The sequence below is a fragment of the Bubalus kerabau genome, chromosome 15, assembly GCF_029407905.1.
Source record: "Bubalus kerabau isolate K-KA32 ecotype Philippines breed swamp buffalo chromosome 15, PCC_UOA_SB_1v2, whole genome shotgun sequence".
Taxonomy (NCBI): Eukaryota; Metazoa; Chordata; class Mammalia; order Artiodactyla; family Bovidae; genus Bubalus; species Bubalus kerabau.
The window spans coordinates 54422139-54445339 of NC_073638.1; the positions used below are offsets into that span (position 1 = coordinate 54422139).

The 23201-nt window shown below is 46.5% G+C and overlaps 1 protein-coding gene across 5 annotated transcripts; it reads right to left on the minus strand.

Moving 5' to 3' along the window:
- Nucleotides 1–682: 682 nt before the first annotated feature.
- On the minus strand, nt 683–22846 carry KCNE3 (potassium voltage-gated channel subfamily E regulatory subunit 3). 5 transcript variants are annotated; one of them, XR_008703086.1, is made up of 4 exons: nt 22685–22846; nt 21146–21240; nt 2716–2917; nt 683–867 (listed from the first exon to the last, which is right to left on the minus strand). XR_008703086.1 is itself a non-coding variant. In XM_055549079.1 (3 exons), exon 3 carries the CDS (start codon nt 12507–12509, stop codon nt 12210–12212), a length of 300 nt encoding a protein of 99 aa, XP_055405054.1. In that variant the 5' UTR covers nt 12510–12546; nt 21146–21237; nt 22685–22846; the 3' UTR covers nt 8719–12209. The 5 variants fall into 5 exon arrangements, 2 of the variants coding, with proteins under 2 accessions (XP_055405054.1, XP_055405053.1); XR_008703088.1 differs by lacking the exon at nt 2716–2917 and having other exon boundaries at nt 21146–21237; XR_008703087.1 differs by lacking the exon at nt 2716–2917.
- Nucleotides 22847–23201: the final 355 nt, after the last annotated feature.

The window sequence follows — 23201 nt, forward strand, 5'->3', positions numbered from 1 at the left end:
AGCCAAGTCGTGTCCGACTCTGTGACCCCATGAACTACTGCACTCCAGGCTTCCCTGTCCTTCACTCTGCAGAGGAATGAATTAGTCTAGGTCCAGCAGCTAATAGAGGAAGAGCTAACACGAGAATCATGCATTCCTGGCCTCCTGTGTGCTTTCATAAGGGACTATAACTGATACTTTTGTGATATGGAAGCTGTGAGCAAATAACCAAGCACGGAAAGAATTCAGGGGTCATGGTGTATGTTTTTTCTCTATATTCCTACTCCTGGGAGAGAGGCAGAATGGATCTGCCTTTTGGATGCAATTAGGTGACTCTAAATAAATATGTTCTTTCTAGAGTTTGGTTTTCATTATTTTTATATCCTCAGGCTCACAAGTCAGCTGAGGCAGAGATGTGGACAAAAAGGCCTAATGGAAGGAATATGTTTACTTCTAATTTAGAATAAGAACAACCACACCCCCAAGATCAAACTTCATGGAAACTTCCACTGCCCTGCAGTAATGTATAAGAAAGCATTCTAAGAGATATTTAACATGCTCCTGAGAAAGGATTCCATACTCATACAGTGGGGATGGGCAGTGGGGGGATGTTCCATTTTATATCTTTGTCATGGAGATTCATGTCATTCATAGAAAAGTCTTGAAGAGATCTGAAAAAGATGTCTCCTTACCCTTAACCCAGTGTTTTGCAAACTTGTTTATTGATGGAAACTTTTATTCATGGAGTATCTATTATTACTGTACAGAGAACACTTGAGAAATGCTGAGGTGAAGACTACTGACTGGGAAGAGAGGAGGTCTGGATTGTGGTCCTGGCTCTGCTGTTAACTTGTATTTTTCATCTTCTTTGAGCTTCAGTTTGCTCAGCTGCAAAAGGAGAGGGTTACAATCAATAATCTAGAGAGTGAAAAGGACTACCATTTATTGCACATGTATTCTGTGCCAGGCACTGACATGCCATCAGGGTCCTTAGAGGGGCCCCATGCTTGGTATTAGGAGCTTCCCTGGTGGCTCAGAGGATAAAGCGTCTGCCTGCAATGCAGGAGACCCGGGTTCGATCTCTGGGTTGGGAAGATCCCCTGGAGAAGGAAATGGCAACCCACTCCAGTATTCTTGCCTGGAGAATCCCATGGACAAGGAGCCTGGCGGGCTACAGCCCATGGGGTCTCAAAGAGTCGGACATGACTGAGCGACTTCACTTCACTTCATGCTTGGTATAATCTGCTATCATCATCTTGAAATTCTTTCTTCATTCATTCATCCATTTATTTGGCTACATCAGGTCTTAGTTGTGGCATGTGGGATCTTCATTAAATTATGTGAGAGCTTTTGCTGTGGTTCAGGCTTTCTGGTTGTGCCACATGTGCTCAGCAGTTGCAGTGCACAAGCTCCAGAGCACACGGGTTTCAGGAGTTGCAGCATGTAGGTTCAGCTGCTTCTCGGCATATGGGATCCCAGACCAACCAGGGATCAAACCTGCATCCCCTGCATTGCAAGGCAGACTCTTAACCACTGGACCACCAGGAAGTCCTTTGAAATTCTTAATAATTTTTAAACAAGGGGTTTTGCATTTTCATTTTGCACTGGATCTCATAAAATAATGTAGCAAAATTTGTAGCTTTTTTCTGTGCGCATGTATATATGTGTATGAGACAGAGAGATTATATCTCTCATCTTTACCTCAGTCTAATATATGTGTATTAGTATTTGTAATATACAGATATCAGGGCAAACATTCTATAATTCTAAGATTCTTTTGTTCTTCAAGCTACTACTAGATCTATCTTACTGTTCAAATAACAGAATAACTATATTGATACCACTCACTGTCTAAGTGAATATCTGGCTAAATGAATTAGTGACCAATGGACTAGATGTCTGTGAATGCTTGGCTAGATGATGGGGAATGTGTGACTATAGAAGCTAGATAGAAGTGGAGTCCAGCAAATCTGATTCTGCCATTTACTAACCATGTGACCTGGGGTTGACCCAGTTAAGTTTTCTTGGTCTCAGCCTACCTCATCGGTAGAGTGTGAGGGTTAAATGTAATATCAGGGGTCCTCAAGCTCCAGTATCTAATGCCTGATAAGCTGAGGTGGAGGTGATATAATAATAATAGAAATAAAGTGCATAATAAATGTAATGCAGTTGAATCATCCTGAAACCATCCCCGCCACCTTGGTCTGTTAAAAAATTGTCTTCCACGAAACCAGTCCCTGGTGCCAAAAAGGTTGGGGACTGCTGTGCAATAGTGCATTGCCTAACACATGATAGTCTCTCAAAACATTATTCCTATTCTTTTATTAACCTACCCAGGCTAGATTTACTATTGTGATATCAGAGCTCCATGATCGATCCCTGGGTTGGGAAGATCCCCTGGAGAAGGAAATGGAAACCCACTCCAGTATTCTTGCCTGGAGAATCCCATGGACAGAGGAGCCTGGTGGGCTATAGTCCATGGGGTCACAAAGAGTTGGACACGACTGTGCGACCAACACACATCAGAGCTCCAACTATTGGAACCCATTTAACTTGTTCAATAGCAAGTGCAGAGACATTAGATGTAGTTACTTTTTTTCTGAATCAAATTACATTTTATTTTTTCTAATTCAAATAAAATTTAACTTCAGCCTCACCTATCAGGTTGGTGGGACATTCAGTATCAGAACTTTTATGGGGATTTAAAAAAAAAAACAAAACACCTTCAGGGCTTACCCAATCTAGAAAACCTGGGGAACTATCTTCGGTCCATCGAAGTTGTAGCTCATTTTTCCAAGTCAGATGTATCTTGCCCAGTTGCTCAAAGCATCTGATCGTTCTGTTCTAAACCAAGTCCCCAAGAACTCTTGTATGCTCCCAAAGCCATGGCTTAGTGTTCATTCCTCAGGTGTGCTTGTAGTCACCACTGCCAGAGACACTGGAAGAGAGCCAGGTTCAGGTCCGCACCTCCCCTCCATCCTCCTGCCTGTGTAGACTCCAAGTCTGCTCCTCTTTAATCTTCAGAGCTTTCCTCCACCCAAACAACCCAGCTCTGTCCTTTGAAGAATGTATATGTCGGAAACTTGTGAATAAAGCAAAAAAGAAGCAGCCTCACAGATTTAGAGAACAAACTAGTGACTACCAGTGGGGAGAAGGAAGGGGGAAGGGTAATATAGGAGTAAGGGGGGAAAAGTTTTTATGGGATTACGCGAAATTATGTGTGTGGAACTTTTGGAAATCGTAAAAAGCAGCTACAGACTTTAAAGAATTTTTATTCAATTAAAAAAAGAATACATTAAAAAAAAAAAAAGGATGTATATGTTGGAAACAGAGACCTCTAAATGGTCCAGACCCTCCCTCCCTATTCCTCAAAGAAAGCCTCCCAGCCTACAAAGGACTAACTGTCCTTCCATAAAGGATATAGAGAAAAATTTTCTATAAATCTTTTCATTAAATCCACACAGGAAAAAAAAATCACTGATTTAATTAAGCAATCATTAATTCATGCACAATGTTCTCAAACTTTTTCATGTTCTGTGTAGACTCCCATGACACCTTTCTCCCTTGGCCACTATAATTCACATGTAATCCTGTGTGTCTTTACTGTAAACTGGGGAAGCAGGGTGGGGAAGGAGGTGTGACAGGACTAGACAGGTTATGTTGCTGATTCTCTCCATTTCTGGGCAAGAATTGCAGCAGTCAACTGTTTGGAATTCCACATTTATGATCTTTGGAACCCCGTGGGAACAATGAGAACAGTGGGTGGGAAAACACAGGTTTTGGAAGCTTTGATTTATGGAAACATATTTATATGTAATGGTATAGATGGTGACAGGGTATTGGAACAGGCTAGGACACTGAGATGCATGGCGTAGATAAAAGAGAAGGAAGCACTGGACCAGCAGTTTCCCCCCTAGTGTAGACAGTTAGGTGGTGTCTGCCAAGTCAAGGGCAAAATTAGAATTTTGCTCTATGATAGCAGCAGAGCTATAGAAGTGTAGTGCTGGGCCCTCTAGTGGCCAGTTCTTATTCAGTGACCATAACTTGCCTTTTCCTACCCTGCCAATCTCTTACCAGCTGCCTTATCTTCAATTTGGATTTGCTAGAACCACTAACTGCCTCCATCTATATTCTATCATCCCAGTTGTCTATTATTACTGACAACTACTTTGGACAGGCTCAGTGCCAGGGAAGAGTTCTTGAGGGAGAGATCAATTCCTTGGGAAAGAGACTAAGGTGGAGAGTGGCTTGCAGGTCTTTTGGAGAGCGCTTTTGGGAGACACATCAATAAGGAAGTGAGGAAGCCAGAGTGGGCAGAGGGAGAAGCTAACCCACATCGTGGTTGCAACTGAAACCTCAGCTGATCCTCCTGGGAGTTCTGAAGCTGAAATGGCTCCTCAGAGTTGTCCCAAGTTGATACGATGGGACCAGATCTTTGTATCCTTGCATCAGTCTGTCACTGGTCATGAGTTGCTCCCCAGGAGGGGTCATAGCCAAGGCTATGACCCTGTGCAGGAAAATGCACAGTGAGGGCTGCAGCTGTGAGCTGTCAGTAACCCATGCTCCCAGCAGTTGGATGAGGGGTGCATTGGCCCCAAAGATCTGGGCAGAGCACCACTATCTCCACTCCTGGGAGTTTGCAATTTAGGGAGTTCCTGAGTTCTGTGTCTGTTCCTTTCTTTTGTCAATGATCCCTGATGCATGCAGAAACAGATGTCATGAGACACAGATTCTAGCACAGACTCCTGATGCATGACCTTAAGTATGTTACCTAAAGTATCCGGGCCTCAGGGCTAGTCATATTCAATATGGTTCATAACAATCCTTACCATTCATATTTTACAAAGTGTTCTCACATCCACGGAATCCACCAGACCAAACTCTCTAAACCAAATGAAAGAAAGGAGATGGAAATGTCTTGAAAGGTTGGCTGCATCGTACACATACACATGTGCGAGATTATGTAGCACAATACTCATAATCATGCTGATTCTTTTCACCAATATTTATGGAGCATACACTTTGTGCCAAGCCTTAGCCTAGGGCTAAGAGAGGGCAGAGAGATGCATTAGACATAGTTCCTGCTTGCACCTTTGCAGGGTTTCTAGGTGGGAAAAAGACATGCCTGGAGAATATAATGTGGTAAAAATGATCAAAGAATTGTAAGAAGGGCCATAACATGAATGAAAGAAGCCTTGACCTGCGTAGAGGAAGGGAGTTCAAAGTAGAGCTTCATAGGAACAGAAGAGTTTTATAGGTAGAAAACCTGAAGTGGGTAAGCTAATCCTTGCCCACAGAGTCTGTGCCTTTCACATTTGCTGTATTCTTTTGCCAAACACATTGCCTAACATCTTGGTACTTAATATATTTCTTGAATGAATGAATGATAAACCAAGAGCAGAAGTAAGCCTATAGCTGTCCAACAGAGATCTTTTGAAATGTATTTAAATAATCTCATCCTCTCTCTAACTGAGGGAGAGTCACCAATGATTCACATTAGACCTTTTCTTGAGATTTAACGTTTCTAATCTCCAAGCAGATTCTGTGGCTGGTCTCTTCTCTTGTCCCCAGTGTTGAGTTAGGGCAGTAGGGACTTGAGGACTCTCACCCAAAAGCTGTCCCAGTTGGCTTATTAGTCCCCCTAAGCACTACGTCGGGAGAAGGCAATGGCACCCCACTCCAGTACTCTTGCCTGGAAAATCCCATGGACGGAGGAGCCTGGTAGGCTGCAGTCCATGGGGTCGCTAAGAGTCGGACACGACTGAGCGACTTCACTTTCGCTTTTCACTTTCATGCATTGGAGAAGGAAATGGCAACCCACTCCAGTGTTCTTGCCTGGAGAATCCCAGGGACAGGGGAGCCTGGTGGGCTGCCGTCTATGGGGTCGCACAGAGTCGGACACGACTGATGAGACTTAGCAGCAGCAGCAGCAGGCACTATGTCAATGCCCTCTTTATTCTTTGAATCATCTTGCTTCGGTGTAGAAAGAGTTAGGTGAGGACAAGCTCCTGGCTGCTCTCTACTAGAGCCAGGAAGGGGAGCCAAGAGGCCAGCCACAGAATCTGCTGGGAGATTAGGAATGTTTATTCTAAAAATCCTATGGGCAGAGGAGCCTGGAAGGCTACAGTCCATGGGGTCGCAAGAGTCAGACACAACTAAGCTGCTAAATCATCACCACGAGTCTCAAGAAAAGATCTAATGTGACTTTCAAAGGGACCAGCTATAGTGGGGAAAACATGGGCTTTGAATTTAGACAGGTCTGTGTTAAAATCTAGACAGCACTACATAATAACTAAGTGAATGTTAAGCTATTTCACCTCTGAGCTTCTGTTACTTTGTCTACAAAATGAGGTTAAAAAAATAATCACCTCAAGAGTTTCCCAGCGCAGTGCCTGGCAGAGATAGGCTGCTCATCAAATATTAGTTTTTCTTCCCATTTTCTTTCCTGTTCACTAAATTTCTTTCTCTCCTGCTCCCAGACCTGATTCTCTGTCATAGTTTAATCGCAGATAGATTCTCTGGTTTCATCCAGGCAGATCATGTTCTTGGTTTCTTAGTGGCACCTGAAAGAGGATTCTTTATCCTACACAAAACTGGCTGAAAGCCTTACTTTGTCTATTTCCCCTTTGCCTAAACAAATATCTTGGGTATTACCACTCCAATGCCAGTAGAGACCAGACTCACCAGTGCAAAAGTCACACTCCCAGGACATGCTTAGTTAGACCTACAAGGCTCCTGCCTGCACCCCTCAGAAAACATGATAGAATCAGAGTAAACAACATTTCTTCCTTCTTGGCAGGACTGAATATTTTCTTTCCTTTTTCCTTCTACATGGCATGTAGAACTTCCTGGGCCAGGGATTGAACCCATGCCCCCTCTAGTGGAAGCATAGTCTTAACTCCTCAACTATCAGGGAAGTCCAGGACTATACTTTTTTTGATCATGATCTGTCCTGAGGAAAGTGAGGAGGATGGAGTGAAGAACACTAGCTGTCACAAAATCCATTCTTTCTTCCATAGTAATTGAGGTTTGACTGGGATGTGACTGCCCAGATAGGAACATCATTTGCCAGCTCCCCTTGTAGCCAGTTGTGCCTACGCTACCAAACCCTTGTCAAGAGATGTGAGCAGATGGGATACAGGCAGCTTTTGCCTTGCTGGCTTAAATCTCTGGCCCTTGAATTCTGTTCTTTCTCTCTCCCCACTAACTGTAAGTGCTTCTACAGAGTAAACTTGGAAGCTACCTGCTGAGAATGGCAGTCATCATCCCTAAGTCCCTAAATGACCGCATAGAGGACAGCCATCCACCTACTTGGAATGCTGCCTTGGACCATACACACTAGAGCTTCTAATCAAATCCTGTCTCCAGGAAACCCCATGAATATGTCTCTCTTCCTCTTCTTGATCATCACATTTATCATTTCCCTACATTTTCTGACACTTAACTGTATTGTTTCCTACTTGGTTCTTTCTGGTGTTATCTTGTTTTGTTCTTTATTCAGTGTGTGCTTCTTGGCTGTTAAGCTAGAAGATCCCAAGATGTGACACTTTGCTTCTGCTTCCATTTCCCCACCAACACAGCTGCTGTGGATGCTGATGGAGCCCCCATGCAGCCCCTTCTCCAGCTGCCGTGAGTGTTGGCTGTCATCAGCTCAGAGCTGCCCCTTCTCCAGAGTTTTGGTCTCAGACAGATGTAAGCATCTGTGGGAGGTTATGTGCCCCCTCTAGCATCCAGCGGTCAATGGTGAGTGACATGCAGTAGAAACAGTCACAAAAGATAAGACTGATCCTGTGATGAAAATTAAGTTTTGAACCTTCCTGAGGAACTAGGCTGTTGCATATCTCCAACCAAGCCAACTGCCCTAGGCTGCAATTGCTCTTTTCTCCAGAGACCTGCTCTCAGCTGACGGAACCTCCTTGTAAACCTCCTCTCCTCCCCCGCCCCACCAGGGTGGCCCGCAACCAATGAGGCATGAAACCCCGCCCCCTCTTGCCTCTGCTGCTGCTGCTGCTGCTGCTAAGTCACTTCAGTCGTGTCCGACTCTGTGCGACCCCATAGACGGCAGCCCACCAGGCTCCCCCGTCCCTGGGATTCTCCAGGCAAGAACACTGGAGTGGGTTTCCATTTCCTTCTCCAATACATGAAAGTGAAAAGTGAAAGTGAAGTCGCTCAGTCGTGTCCGACTCTTCGCGACCCTATGGACTGCAGCCCACCAGGCTCCTCCGTCCATGGGATTTTCCAGGCAAGAGTACTGGAGTGGGGTGCTGTAATTCTGCCATGTGGTTTATGCTCCAGTTCCCTGTGGGTCAGGCCCCCGGGCTAGATGTGACCTGACACACACACTGATTGTCTTGTTCCCTTTCTTTTTTACTTCACTCTTTCCATTGCCTGTTTCCCCCCCAACAGTGCTTCCTCAGTAAATGCCTGTCTCAGACTCTGCTTATAGGGAACCCAACTTCAGTTTACTGGTGTCAATACTCTGCCGTCATCTTCCCAAATCATTTTCCCATTTATCTCTGGGGACTCATTCATCTCAGACCCATGCTCTGGGCTGGGTATGCTACGGTGCTGAAAGTGGGCTGAGGGGCTGACTGAACAAATGGGCTCTATTGAAGTAGCCGTAATACCTACTACATAGGGATGTTGCGCGTGCTCAGTCACTAAGTCATGACCAAATCTTTGCGATCCCATAGACTGTAGCCCACTAGGCTCCTCTGAACATGAGATTCTCCTGGCAAGAATACTGGAATGGGTTGCCATTTCCCCTCCTCCAGGGGATCTTCCTGACACAGGGATCGAACCCACGTTTCTTGCATCTCCTGCATTGGCAGGCAGATTCTTCACCACTGTGCCACCTGGGAAGACCCACAAAGGGTTATTATGAAGGTTTTAACAGCTAAATGCGTTAACGTCCTTATAATGTTTAGGCCACAGTCAGTATCCTAAGTTCTCTTAAGTATTAGGGCAGGGATTTCTTTGATCTTCGTTTCCTTATGTATTTCAAGTGTGCCTGGATGAGTCGATGGCACATAGTAGCCACTATGTGATTATCAGTTTTGCTTTGAAGGCTCTAGGTGATGTGCTGGGATCTGGCCAGCAGGGGGCAGAACCAGTGCAGCCAAAAAGAGGACGTGGGCTGAAGGAGGTAGTGGGATAGCTTGTGAGCTAGAGCTGAGGGGAGGGCCGGGGAGTACCTACATCATAAAATATTAGAATGTTTCAATTATACCTCAAAATCCTAGATTTCTATTTAGTCCAACCGCGGGTGTGCACAATGAAGTTTATTGAGCCCCGACTTTGTAAATCCATACAATTAAGTAGTTCTAGGCCCCAAGATCCCTGGAATTGCCCTAGTGTCTATAGCTCCTCTTTTGAACTGGTGACTACCTCATATTCCTCTCAGTAAATCCTCCATTGTGCATATGCTAATACACATTGGATTTCTGTAACTCACATTCAATTTGTATTACTTTATTATTAAGCCCTGTGAGTTATAAGGATTGTGTGAAGGGGCATGTGTGAGTGCTCAGTTGTGTCCAACTCTTTGTGACCTGATGGACTCAGCCTGCCAAGCTCCTCTGTCCACAGGATTTTCCAGGCAAGAGTACCAGAGTGGGTTGCCATTTCCTTCTCCAGGGGTGTGAAGGGGAGTTTCCCCCATCGATGGGGACACTGAACTCCCAATGCAGCCACTCTGGGCTGCTTCCTGCTCCATCCAACATCCATCTGACCTTGCTCTCTTCAAGGGGGTGGTCTCGCCACATTTCTGCCTCCAAGCTTCCTTGTTTCGTTCCCTTCATTCACTCTGTCCACTGAGATCTGTCCTGTTTCAAAGCCCAGTTCAAATCCTACCTTTCTGTGGCTCCTCTACATCTACTCAATCTCATCTCCCCAAATCCTGATAGCATCCATCACTTGACATTCATTCTCATACTTCATGGGATTCTGTATGTTATTTGGGCGTTTGGACTGGGTGGTCGCCAAAGTCCCATCCAGTTGTAGACTTCCAAGTCTGTTGTACACTCTTACATCACATCTTCTTAATCAGGTCTCCACCTTCTCCCTCGAGAAGATATGAGGAGAGGCTTGAGCACATGAATTTGCACGGAATCAACATAACTAACTGCTCAAGGGAGCAAAGGTGTTCTGTGATCCTCCATTCAAGGAACACACAGGCATTTATTTTTTCAAAGTGGAAGTAGCTCCCTCCCCCACCCCTGACCTTGTCATATAAGAAACATACTTATGGTCAAATAAATCAAATATTACATAAAATTTTAAAGTAGAAAGGGAAAGTCATCCATAATCCTCCTCTTCAGTGATAAGTGCTATCAAAATATTCTTTCAAAGTGTTTGCTGTATGCAAATATGTGTTTTGACAGGGCTTTCTGGAGACCCCATGGAGATCCCTTAAAAACAGAAATGAAACAGAAGAGTGGAAGGTTCCAGTCTGGGATTTGTAGCTTGCCACATTTGATGTATTCAGCTGAATCACGTAAAACTACTGATATTCAGCTGTTTTTTAATCTACAAGCACAGCAGTTTTATATGATTCAAATCAATGTACATGAAACCTAGAATGTCAGATCTAATCAAGCACTTAGAGACTTTCAACTATTTCAATTTTCCTTCTATTTCACGGTTCTGAAGAAGGACAAGAGTCAGAAAAGTGTCTAGCCAGATCATACACCACACTGGTAGTAGAATCAGGGCTGGTTCTCTTTCCACTGAATCAAGTACCTGCTTCTTTTAATATGATATCTTCTAGGTGTAATAATAATTTTCTAGAAGTAAGATTTCAACTTGGTATCAGAAAATTTCTCACAGAATTCAATCAAAATGTTAGAAGCTGCCTTAGAGGTAGTGAAGTCCCCAGGACTGGCGATGGGACTGGGAAGGACAGGGGGACACGGGTGGAAGGGTACAGGAACCATGAGGCTAGACATTTAGGGTTCTGTACTCACATGGCTCCTTATTAAGGTCTTAGGAGGGGACCTAACAATGTATTAATATGCTGATATGTTTTTGGAATATTTGCAAAAATAAGATATTTGAAAATTACTCTTCTTAAGGAGGACTCCCTAGAATTATGTAAATTTCAGGCCTAGATCCACTCTTAGGTAGCACAGTTTTGCAAAGCACTAGGCAAAGAGACCAGAGATCCTGGGTTCCAGTCATGGCACCACTCTGGCCCAAATGGGCAGAAGAGCATTTGCTCTGCTTCCCTCACAGGGGGGTAACATCACAAATGTTGAATGGGCTGAAAAACATAAAATGTGAACAACTATGAAAAAGCAACATAACTTCGATTTCCTATCTGTGATATGGTCATCACCATAACATCAAAAAACTGTGTCCTCAGGGTATTTTCAAAAGCAGAGACATTACTTTGCCAACAAAGGTCTGTCTAGTCAAGGCTATGGTTTTTCCAGTAGTCATGTATGGATTTGAGAGTTGGACTGTGAAGACAGCTGAGTGCCAAAGAATTGATGCTTCTGAACTGTGGTGTTGGAGAAGACTCTTGAGCGTCCCTTGGACTGCAAGGAGATCCAACCAGTCCATCCTAAAGGAGATCAGTCCTGGGTGTTCTTTGGAAGGATTGATGCTAAAGCTGAAATGCCAGTACTTTGGCCACCTCATGCAAAGAGTTGACTCATTGGAAAAGACTCTGATGCTGGGAGGGATTGGGGGCAGGAGGAGAAGGGGATGACAGAGGATGAGATGGCTGGATGGCATCACTGACTCGATGGACCTGAGTTTGAGTGAACTCCGGGAGTTGGTGATGGACAGGGAGGCCTGGCGTGCTGCAATTCATGGGGTTACAAAGAGTCGGACACGACTGAACGACTGAACTGAACTGAACAGGGTATTTTCCTATCTCATTTCTCCTTGCTATGACTTCCTGTTCTCCTTCCTTGAACCCCTATACCCCAACACTCTGGCCACTAGGCCACTCATTTTTTATTATATGTTGCTGTGTGTATGTATTTGTTCATAGGGCTCCCAAAGGCTAGAAAGTCTATCTTTGCTGGAAAAAAATCCTTATCCACAAGGCCCAGGTCCGCCAGATCTTCTCTTCCCACCCTGACAATGACCTCCCTTAGCACTGTTTCTTGTTAATCTTACAGATAAGGACACACAGGCTGGATATGGCCCATAGATGAGTTCTGGAGGCCCCAGAAGATAATCCTTGGGTATCTTGATCTTCTGCCATCCCTGGCCTCTTAGCATCAGAGCATAGACACACGGTTCTTGATGTACACATGATAGGGGTCACTGCGCTTGTCCACTTTGCGGGAGCGGGTGTATCCGAGGATGAGACTGCCCACAGTAGCAGCAAAGAGGAACATGACGAAGAGGATGTACATGTAGGAGTTATCATTGCGGCCAGGCAGGCTGGCCCGCTTCTCCTCAGTCAGGTTGTCTGGCCCTGGCCGGCAGAGCAAGTTGCTGTGAAGAGTGGCATTTAAAGCCTTCAGCACAGCGTGCAGGCTCTCATGCCAGGTCTCAGCCCCATTGGTGGTCTCCATAGCAACAGGGAAGGTGGGGGAAGGATTGCAGGATGTTCTGGCAGTAACAGAAAAGAGACAAGATGGTTTCTGTTACTTAAAGCTTGAATGACCCTACCATTTCTTCAGATCCCAGCTAAAATCCCAGCCTCACAGTTTACTCTAACTACTTGTTTACCTATCTTCTCCACTAGACCGCAAGCCCGAGGAAGTTAGGGACTATGTCTGTTTTGTTTTTTTGTTGTTGTTTTAAAAAATATTATTTATTTGATTCTGCTGGGCCTTCATTGTGGCACGTGGGATCTTTAGTTGTGGCATGTGAACTCATGCTTGCAGCTTGTGGGATCTAGTTCCCTAGACTGAACCCACACCCCTTGCATTGGGAGCATGGACTCTTAGCCACTGGACCACCAGGAAAGTCCCACTATGTCTGTTTTATTCACTGCTATATATGAGCACTCATGACGGCACTCAGTAGGTGCTCAATAAACGCCTGTGGAAGGAAGTCTTCCTTGAGCACCATAACCATGCTGATCTATCCTTTTCTGGGGACTCTATAAATCACTGAGCTTTAGGCTAGAAGGACCTTAGGAATTATTTAACACTATAATTCTTTCCATTTTACACGCAGGGAATCTGAGGCCCAGAGAAACCAGGTGGCTTGTCCATGATCACAGAGAATATTGGAGGTAGAGCCGAGACAGAGCCCTGCTCTTTGATGACTAGCTCAGAGCTCCTGCAGCCTCCATGCCAGCTCTGGGCAGGACCATGTAGCACAGTAAGAAGATATGCCTCAGAACTCTACCACAGCTCAGTTCTTTTTTATGCTTCACAGACACCATGTAGAAGATGTTTGGGGATGGCTTAGATTTCCCCCTGCCTCGAGAAGCAGACACTGGGTCTTTTGACTGCTAAAGCATCCTAGGTCCCACTCTAGGTATTCATAGCTATTGAGGGGAAATTCTGTTGGAAAACAGGTGGCTGGGGAGGCAGGGAGGGGCTGAAACCATTGCAGGCACTGGGCCTGGGGGGAGTGGAGTGAAAGGAGCACTCAGTCTGGTTTGGGGTTTTACCTACCTTAGAGAAAAAAGACACTGGCCACTTCCACTACTCTGCCTTCCAAAACAACATCACTGTGTGTGTACGTGGCTCAGATATCCTTAGTCTACGGCTTAGAAAAACCGCCAAAGACAGCCTTGCATCCTAGTCTCTGAAAAAACACGTGTCATTCCTTTTAAACAAGGCTCCACACTCACTTCCTTCAGGAAGCCTTTGTGCACTCCCACCATAATTCACAAGCTTTATCATCACAGCCTTTCCTTTGCCCCAGCACTTACATGTGAGGCAATGTGAGGCTGTCCTCTTGTTACTGATAAGGGTTATCAGCAGCCACATGCTCCTGGTCAGCAAGGCTATGCTGTCTTCCACGGTGAGAGGACTACCTTAGCTCTCCTTCCCTTGGTGGTCTCCAGTAAAAATGGCCACTTCGGATTTTTCACGGGCCAAGCACTCAGTGTTCACTGAACTGGTTCCAACTCTTTTACCTAAGGTAGTGCTGTCAACCAATCAAAGTTAACACACTTGACTATTAACCATAAGGTCTTTTCTCCAGAAAAGTTGACAGTTAGTTATGTTCATAATAAATATTCATGAATAATGCTATGAATGTAGATGTTGGGGGGGAAGAATCTAAGTAATACAGCAGTAACCCAGGACTGGCTCACATTTTGTGCAAGGCGTTTGGGGCCCTCTGCCATTTAGAGCTTGGACAACCTTGTCTGGATGGAGGAGGGGAAGAGTTAAGATCCAGGAGGCATAGGATCTCATGTACTATCCCACTTATCAGGCAAGAAATTTGTGCCTTTGCCTTTCCTCATATGGGCTAATGGAAAGCAGGAGCAGCACAATGAAACAAATGGCTCAATGAATCATCTGGCCAGTCATCACTAATGGGGCTCACTCTTGGGAGGCTCATCCTGGGAGTTCCAGGAAGCCAGTCCCTACACTTAGGGCACATCGCCAGTTCTTAATGCAGGAGACAACCTAGGAGGTCCTGGGGCTTAAAGGAAGGAGGGATGAATTCTGATCGGTGCTTGGAAAGTGTTCACAGCAATGGAAGAATTTGACCTGGACCTTGAAGAATATTTTGGAAGTAGAGGAGGCAAGGGGAGGAAACAGATGGACAGAGGCATGACAACAAGAAAGCATGTTTTGAAGAATGGAAAGTAGCAAAAAGAGTGTAATATGCCTGGAAGGATAAGATGTGGGATGGAGATGCTGGTCCAAACCAGATCAGGGAGGGCCTTGAGTACCAGACTGCAGAGTTGGAACTTTATCATGTAGGTGGAGAAGAACCACAGAATGACATTTTAAAGGTGGGGTTACATGATCAGATCTGTACTTGGAAAGGACTCTCTGGCTGCCATGCGGAGTACAGAGTGAAAGGGGCAAGAATGGAGGCAGGGAGCCACGTGACAAGTGAAATAGTCTAGGTTTAAGATGCTGAGACCTGAGCTGAGCTGGAGGGGATGACAAGGTCGGGGCAGGGACAGATGGAGGATGTGAGGGGCACTTGAAGGAGGGGATGGCTAGTGTAATGGTTGCAGGAAGAAGGGGCCTCAGTTAGTTTTATAGGCAGACAACAGACAGATAGCATAAATGCTAGAAGAGCTCACTTTGAGTAAAATAAGTTTCTTGCCCTGTTTGCGCTTCAGTTTCCTCATCTATCAAAAAAGATTATCACCAGGAATTGTGGTTCAATGGGTAGAGTTTCCTTTTTGCAAGATGAAAAAGATCTAGAGGTCTGTTGTATAACAATGAACACTACTGAGATGTGCTATTAAAAATGGTTGAGATGATAACATTTACATTGCTTTTTTTTTTAACCACATTAAAAATTTCGTTAATTAGAAAGAAGAAGATTATTATCTCTGCTCTGCCCCCTCTTCAGGCTTGCTGGAGCATATACATTTATTATGGTGAAGAGGATTTTTAAAACACATTTTAATTAAAAAAAAAGACCATGGCTTTCATTAAAATGAAAATCTACTTGTTGTTTTTGTGAAGTAAATACATACACACAATGAAAAACGGAAGCAGTATGCACAGTGAAAACGCAGTCTCTCTGTTCCCAGTGGCCCAGGTTTCCTTCCTAGGGCAGATACTGTTACCACTTCTCTTGGATATCTTTGTGAGGGGGTTTGAACTGACAGGGCAGTTCAACCTCCCCTGGGAAGGCTCATGGAACAGCAGGCAAATTCACTGGCTCCTCGTCAGCTCCAGGAATCTCCCCGTGGGTGCCCCAAGGCTCCTTAGCTCTGCAGCCTCTTCAGGATGTCCCTGGACACATCTGAGGTCTCAGCATGTGTTAGGGGAAGCACACTGACTGGAACCGCCCACCCTGGCCAGGCACCATAGTAACCATTTGCATGAGTTGTTTTAGGATAGGAGATCCTGGAAATGAACACGGAACTAATAAGCCTCCACCAACAGGAAGAGTTCGGGAAAGGTCAAAAGGAGACACCACATGTCCGACCACCTCCCAGAATCCTTCTCTCTGGTATCCACATTGGCTGAACAAGGCATGCACCACCAGGAAGGACTCTGAGTCAGAATGATTGGCTAAAGACAACCCGGAAACTAATCCCATCACCATAAAACCTGAGACTGCAAGCCACGTGACAGAGCTGTTCCGGGTTCCTTTACCCTTCTGCTCTCCACCCGGGTGCCCTTTCCCAATAAAATCTCTTGCTTTGTCAGCAGATGTATCTCCTCGGACAATTCATTTCCGAGTGTTAGACAAGAGCCCAGTTTCAGGCCCTGGAAGGGGTCCCCTTTCCAGCAACACATGGACTTTGGAAGCTGGGAAGGCCCAGATCTGGGGGGTGGGGCTGGGGGACAGAAAAGGAAGGAACTAGACACACAGGAAAAAACCCCCCAGAATCAGGGTGGATCGCCTAAGGCCAAGCCCCAAGAATTGTGCAATAACTTTACTGTGGGTGATCACTCCCTCCTACTTCCCCTCCCCTTCCTGCAGCAGCAGGATCAGGCCAGCCTAGGGTTGTAGTTAAGGGAACTGTACCATGGCCAAGGGACCCCGATTGCTGTCCCCCAACACCAGGTTCACAATGTCTCAACTGGATGACTTCATGAGAAACCTCAGTTTAACACATGAGCTGCTGCTCAGGGATCAGCTAACAGTGCAGTCTAAAACATCCCCTTTTGGGACTTCCCTGGTCTGGTGTTTAAGAATCCACCCTGCAATGCAAGGGATGTGGGTTCAATCCCTGGTTGGGGAACTAAGATCCCATATGCCTCAGAGCAACTAAGCCCACTTGATGTGACAACTGAGCCTGTGTGCCACAACTAGAGAGTCCATGTGCCGCAATGAAAGAGCCTCCATGACACAAAAGAGATCCCTAGTGCCACAACGAAGACCTGATGCAGTCTAATAAATAAATGAAATTAAAACATTCCCTTTCCCTGAGTACTGACATCTCATTAGGAGTCTCTAAAAGGCTGAAAGGATGTGAGACCCAAGGAAATGAGGTGAGTAGCAGAATGGCAGCCAAAATTGGGTTGCTGTTTTACATAGGAAAAAACCATGTTACCAATCCACCTATTTGGATAGACTGGGTATAAACACAGGCATGACATCAACACTGTAGCATTGCTTTGTTGCAAAAATTAAAGGAGAAAATGAGGGAGTGCATGGCTCTAGACACTCCACAGATGTGGTGGTGGTTTTATTTGTGCAGAGCAGAGGCTGGCAGGGCCCTCAGAGTCCATCTAGTCTAACCTCCCTCATTTTGCAGTGAAAGAAATGAAAACCAAAGAGCTGTCTTGGTTCAGCTGCTACCTGTGTGACTTTGGGTATGTGACTTCCCTTTTCTGGGCCCCAGCTCCTGTGTGTCTGTAAAATGAAGGGGTTTTACTGTGTGATCCTGTAAGGTCCTGATCAGCTCTAACATCCCATGAAGATACCATAAAACCACACTGTGATATTTGGGAGACTGGGTAGGCTGGTGGGAGAGGATTTGGGGGGCTCTCTAGAGTCCCACAGATGACAAGATAGAGAAGACTGCAGACTTTTTCCTCCAAGGTTAAGATTCTTCAGAGTCTCAGGACTGTTACATTTAATATTCCAGCCCAGATAAACTGAAAGCCAAACTTGTTCATTTTTCCTCTTTATAGCTCACCTGCCAGTGAGATCTAGCCTGGAAGAGACAGACTCTGTGTTAGAAAGTGGGGTTGGGGGAAAGGATGGAGGACAGGGTGGGCTCTGAGGTGGGGTTCAATGAGGAAAGTAAAGGTTCACAAAACCATTCATTCCTCAGACGTTCTTAGCTCCTCTCTGGACAAATTGGTTGGATATTTGTGGTTCTGATGGAGGGCACAAAAGAGACACAGATGCATGTCTTTAGAAGCTGGATTGAGGTGGGAGGGAGGGCCTGTGTACAAGGGCATCCTGTGGCTTCAGGAGAGGCAGAGAGCTCTTAAAGGGACAGCTTGGTTCTCTATGACCTGCCTCCGGCTCCCAAGGCAGGGATTGGCGACTGGCAACATGGGGAATTTTGTTCCTCTTTCTGAGCTCCTTGGCTTCCCTCTTCAAGATAATAACTGATTATGAAGCTGTTCGGATTGGGGAGACAGAGCTCCTGCCCTGAAAGTCCTTGACTTGACACAGGAGATAATCAGGAAGGAAGATGAACAGTGACTGAAAAGAGATTTTAAAGACCATTTAGAATCTAGATTCTCAGTCAGTCCTTCCATTTTGTAGCTGAGAAAACTAAAGGTCAGACAGGGGAAGTGACTTGTCCAAAATGACATGGTTAGTAAATGGCAGAGCTCAGATGAGAACCCACGTCTTTGGGGTGCTGTTTAGGTGCTCTTTCCACTACAAATGGCAATGTCTTCTGGCATCTGAGCTGTTATTTCCCACCAAACACAGGCTCCTCGTGTCCTGGGGCATCATCTCCTTTAAGTCCACCACTACTGCTTTTTCCTGCACTACAGACTCTCACAAATCTTTTCTTTTTGGCCATACCACCTGGCATGTGGGATCTTGGTGACCCTACCAGGGATAGAACCTGCACCCCCTGCATTAAAGCATGGAGTCTTAACCACTGGACCACAAGAGAAGTCCCTCTCACCAGTTGTAACTGAGGATCCAATAAAGGCAGAAGTTGGTGACTTTGGGAGGAGTTAACCTTCCCTGGTAGCTCAGATGGTAAAGAATCTGTCTGCAATGGAAGAGACCAAGGTTCGATCCCTGGGTCGGAAAGATCCCCTGGAGAAAGGAATAACTATCCACTCCAGTATTCTTGCCTGGAGAATTCCATGGACAGAGGAGCCTGGCGGGCTACAGTCCATGGTGTCACAAAGAGTCAGACACAACTGAGTGACTAACACTTAACCTTCCTTTACAATATTGTCTCCCATGGTCCTTTCTGCTCCAGATGTACTTCTGCTCCCCCATACAAACCAAGTGCACCCTCTTCCTCCACACCCTGGTGCTACTCTTTCCTGCACATTAACAGATTCACCCAAAGTGTTCTTGACTTCAGTTTGCCTGACCTGTTTCTTGGGAGTGGAGGCATAAAGCTGTGACCTGAAGGATAAACTGGGTATCTTAGTGAGGTTTTCTTTCAGGTTTCTCTGGGGAAAAGTAAAACTCCACTTTTGGTTCTTTTGGTTTCCCTACTGCTCTGTTCCAGCTATTCTTCAAGAAAGAGTGTCTGAAGTGCTTGAAAGTGTGGTAGAAAGGCACGGGAAAGGGGACACATAAAGCAGGTAGGGAATCCAAAGATAACTCCTGGGACTGCAGATTTTGCCTCTGGCCCGCCTGGTGGTCTTATCATCACCATGGGCTGGTGTGACAGGAAGCTTAACATATAGTTAGAAGGAGACAAAGAAATAGAATCTGAGCTGGAAGGGATCTTAATAATCATGTCATTGGTGTACCCCCCTCATTCAACCAGGGGGAAAAACCATACACTTCCTCCCCCGCCTCCCCCCCGCCCACCCCCTCCACCCCCCCCCCCCACCACCGCCCCCCCCTCCACCCCACCCCACCACACCGCTGAGAGGAAGTCACTTGCTCAAGGTCTCACAGCCTAGGAACTGGGACCAAAAACAGTTATCTCCGTATCTTTTCACTATAAGTTCTCTGTTCTCTATAAGACAGTCTAACCTCTGCTGATTATCATTCAAGCTCCCTTAGATATGACCCTGCCTCCAGACTCATCTCACCACAGCTCTCACCATTGCCCATGCCCCATGATACTGAGCTACAGGCCATTCTCCAAACAGTCCTTGCATTTTGCCCCCTCTTGCTTTTGCTCACACTGTTTGCTAAGGCAGAAATGCCCATCCTCTTTTTATCTGCCTGGCAAACTCCCACACAGCCTTCAAGACCCAGCTCCAATGTCACCTTGGTAGACCCTCTCCTAAGACATCTTCTCCACTCTCTAGCCAGTTAAGTCTCTTCCTCTTGTCTGTTCCTGAAGGGCTTTGCATAAAATCCTATTAGAGCACTATACTATACTGGTATTGGGTGTGTATATCTATATAAATATAAATAGATATAGATATATATACTAAACTATGAGCTGGGAGGGGTGAGGGGAGGGACCTGTGCCTCATACGTTTCTTTATAGTAGGCACTCAAGAACAGATGGATAAATACCTCTTCTTACTAGACTAGTCCCTCCTGCACACACAAATACGCATTCATGAAAGCACTTACAAAGCAACTTCAAAGGCAGGCCGAAATAGATTCCTTTTGGTCATGGGAAGGGGAAGCTCAAAGAAAAGACACCATCTTGGTCAGGTGGGGAAGTGAGGTCGGGGAGGAGGCATTCTAAGCCGCCTTTAGAAGCACAGATTTCCCTGCACCTGAACCCCATTCAATCCAAAGGGCAAACATTCTTGGCCTGGAACACCAGCAGCGGCTTTGGAAGCCTCTTCCCTGTGTACCTACCCAGGGTGTGGCTACACACACCCACCTGCTGCACACACACAGTCCAAATCCCAGTCTCCCAGCCTCTAATCTTGCCTTTCAAGTGCGCCTTTCATGGTTCCAATCTCGGCTGTCTGCTTGGCTGTGTGACCTTGAGCACTACATTTATTTCCTCTGAATCTCATCTATGAGATAGGGATAATTACCCACCCCCCATCTTGCCTCACATGGCAATTTGGAGAGAGACCATGGAGGGAAAGTGTTTTAGAAATTGCAGGGACTTCCCTGGTGATCCAGTGGCTAAGACTTCCAATGCACTTTGTCCAATGCAAGTGTTTTTTCAAAACACTTTCAATGCAGATAGCCCCAGATGGATACCTGATAGGGGAACTAGATCCCACATGTCAAAACTAAGAGTTCCCACTTGCTGTGACTAAGACCTGGTACAGTCAAATAAATAAATATTTAGAAAACAAACAAAAAAAGAAATTGCAACATATCATATAAACATTAGAGAGAATTACTGGGCAGCTGGTCACGTTGTTTCCTTTTCTGTTTCCCTATCTACCTCCCCCAACCCTGCCCCCCAGTTTTACCAAGAACAGCCAACTCTGTCTCCTCTCCCCTCCCTTCCTTCTCTTACCCTCAGAGGAAGCCAGGAGGTTCTTCATTATTCTTGATTCTCAGATACACTTACCTCTTTCAGAAATAAAGAGTATCTTTCTTGTTTCTCATCCTTTCTGATCAGCCCTGTAGTCTCTCTTTATTTAGGGATACTATCCTGTAGTCCTGCTGGTGATAGAGAACATAATGGAATTGGAATCAAGAGACCTGTCCTGTTTTGTAGGTGTGTCTAGCCATGTGTCTTGGTTAAGTCATTTCTTCACTCTGGACCTCATTCTCCCCATCAGTAAGATGGGCTTTCTTGTCTCACTACCCTCTTAGTAGGAATTTGGAGCATTCACCTATTCAGTTTATAGGTAGATATATGCTTTGCAAAGTGGGGAGTGAGAAAGGAATGAAGAAGGTTGTTTGCTATCATCTCAAGGAATCAAGAAAATCTGAAAGCAGTTTCCTTGCTTCCAGTATGGCTCTCCCCGACTTAAAGCCAACAACTGGTTGGATACCAGAAGATAAGGAGCAGTTAATACATCTACAATGCACTCTTGTGGCTGAAGGGGCTTCCCTGGTGACTCAGTAGTAAAGAGTCTGCCTGGCACTGCAGGAGACACAGGTTCAATACCTGGTTAGGGAAGATTCCCCTGGAGAAGGATATGGGGTATTCTTCACTCCAGTATTCTTGCCGGGAAAATCCCACAGACAGAGGAGCCTGGCAGGCTCCGGTCTATGAGGTTGCAAAAGAGTTGGACGCGACTTAGTGACTGAACAACAACTTGTTGAAGTGGAGTCAGCCCTGAGCCAGGAGTGAGGAGACTTGAGTTCTACTTCTGTCTGTGACCCTGGGCAAGCCATCTCCTCTCTGGACCTCAGTTTCCCCATAGGCAAACTGTTGATAAGTGGGGAGAGGGGATAGGAGGAGATACTGCTCCATGAGCCCTCACAAAAGGGTCTGAACTCCTGTACTTTCTATAGCAGAGACTCCCAGCTCCAGTCCCCCTTCCCCACAGGCCATGCGGAGTACATGGGCAGCAAGACTGGGAGGCCAATCTTACAGGTGGTGACCCAAGAGGAGAAGGCACAGAGCGTAGAGCAGCAGGTAGGTGGGCGATTGGCACAGCCTTACACACCTGTAAACTAGAACGCAAGTCTCCTGACCCCAGCCTAGACCTATGTTACTAGAGCTAGAATATGGCTAAGGGGGCCCCAAGGCTTTTCCCGGGACTTGGGCGCCTAGGACGAGAGACACGAAGCGGCAAACTGGCAAGTCCACTCGCAGAGCAAGCGGCTCCCGCCCGGCGAGAAGACGCGCGAGTGCGCTCGCGGCAGAGCCGCAGGTGTTCCCTCGCACATCTGTGGATGTAGAAGGAGCTTTGGTGCCGCCCTCCCGGGGCCAGTGAATGCCGATCCAAAATCCCAGATTTCCGGGCAAGGCGTGCCAGGGGCCCAGCCTCGCCATGTGCGCCCCGGGATCCCTGTGGCTGGGTTCCTGGAGAGGAGGGGTCTGTACCCGAGCCGCCCCCAAGGTCGGGTCGCCGGCCTCCAGGGAGGCGGTCGGATCGCTCATTTCTATCCACGGCTCCGGGTCGGCCTTCCCGACCCCGCGAGTGCGTCTTACCTGCCCATCTGTAAGGCCACAGGAGCGCAGTCTGTTTGTTGGACTCTTCGCCCTGGGCTCGCGGGTGCCCCTCACTGCGCCCCAAGGCTCTCCGCCAGCCCCTCTGCTCGCAGTCCGCGCCCAGCACTGCCTGCGCCCCCTCTGCTTCGCGCTCCGACCAGCGCTCTGCTGCCCTTTCCCTTCCCCCGGGCGTCCCCACCCCCGGCCCCGCCCGGCCCCTAACCCACCCACTTCTCCTCCCCGAGCTGGCTTTGGGCACCTCCGCCCAGCTGCTTGGCCCCACAGCTCTATGGGTTCCGACCCTTCCGTCCCCTGCAGCGCCTGCTTCCTGGACCAGAGACCGACTGTTTTCTTGCTTCGCGTCAGCTTGCCGGGTCTGAGGAGGCGGAGAGCCGGGTGCTGGTGGAATCCGACTCCGTGATTGTGTGGTGGTGGACAAGTCACTGCTCCTCACTGAGCCGCGGCTTCCTTGCAGTAAAATGGGTACAATTCTTGCATGCATTCTTCACAGGGCGAT

Excerpts from the sequence above, each read along its gene's own strand:
- KCNE3 (XM_055549079.1), bottom strand. The coding sequence starts at position 12,509 with ATGGAGACCACCAATGGGGCTGAGACCTGGCATGAGAGCCTGCACGCT.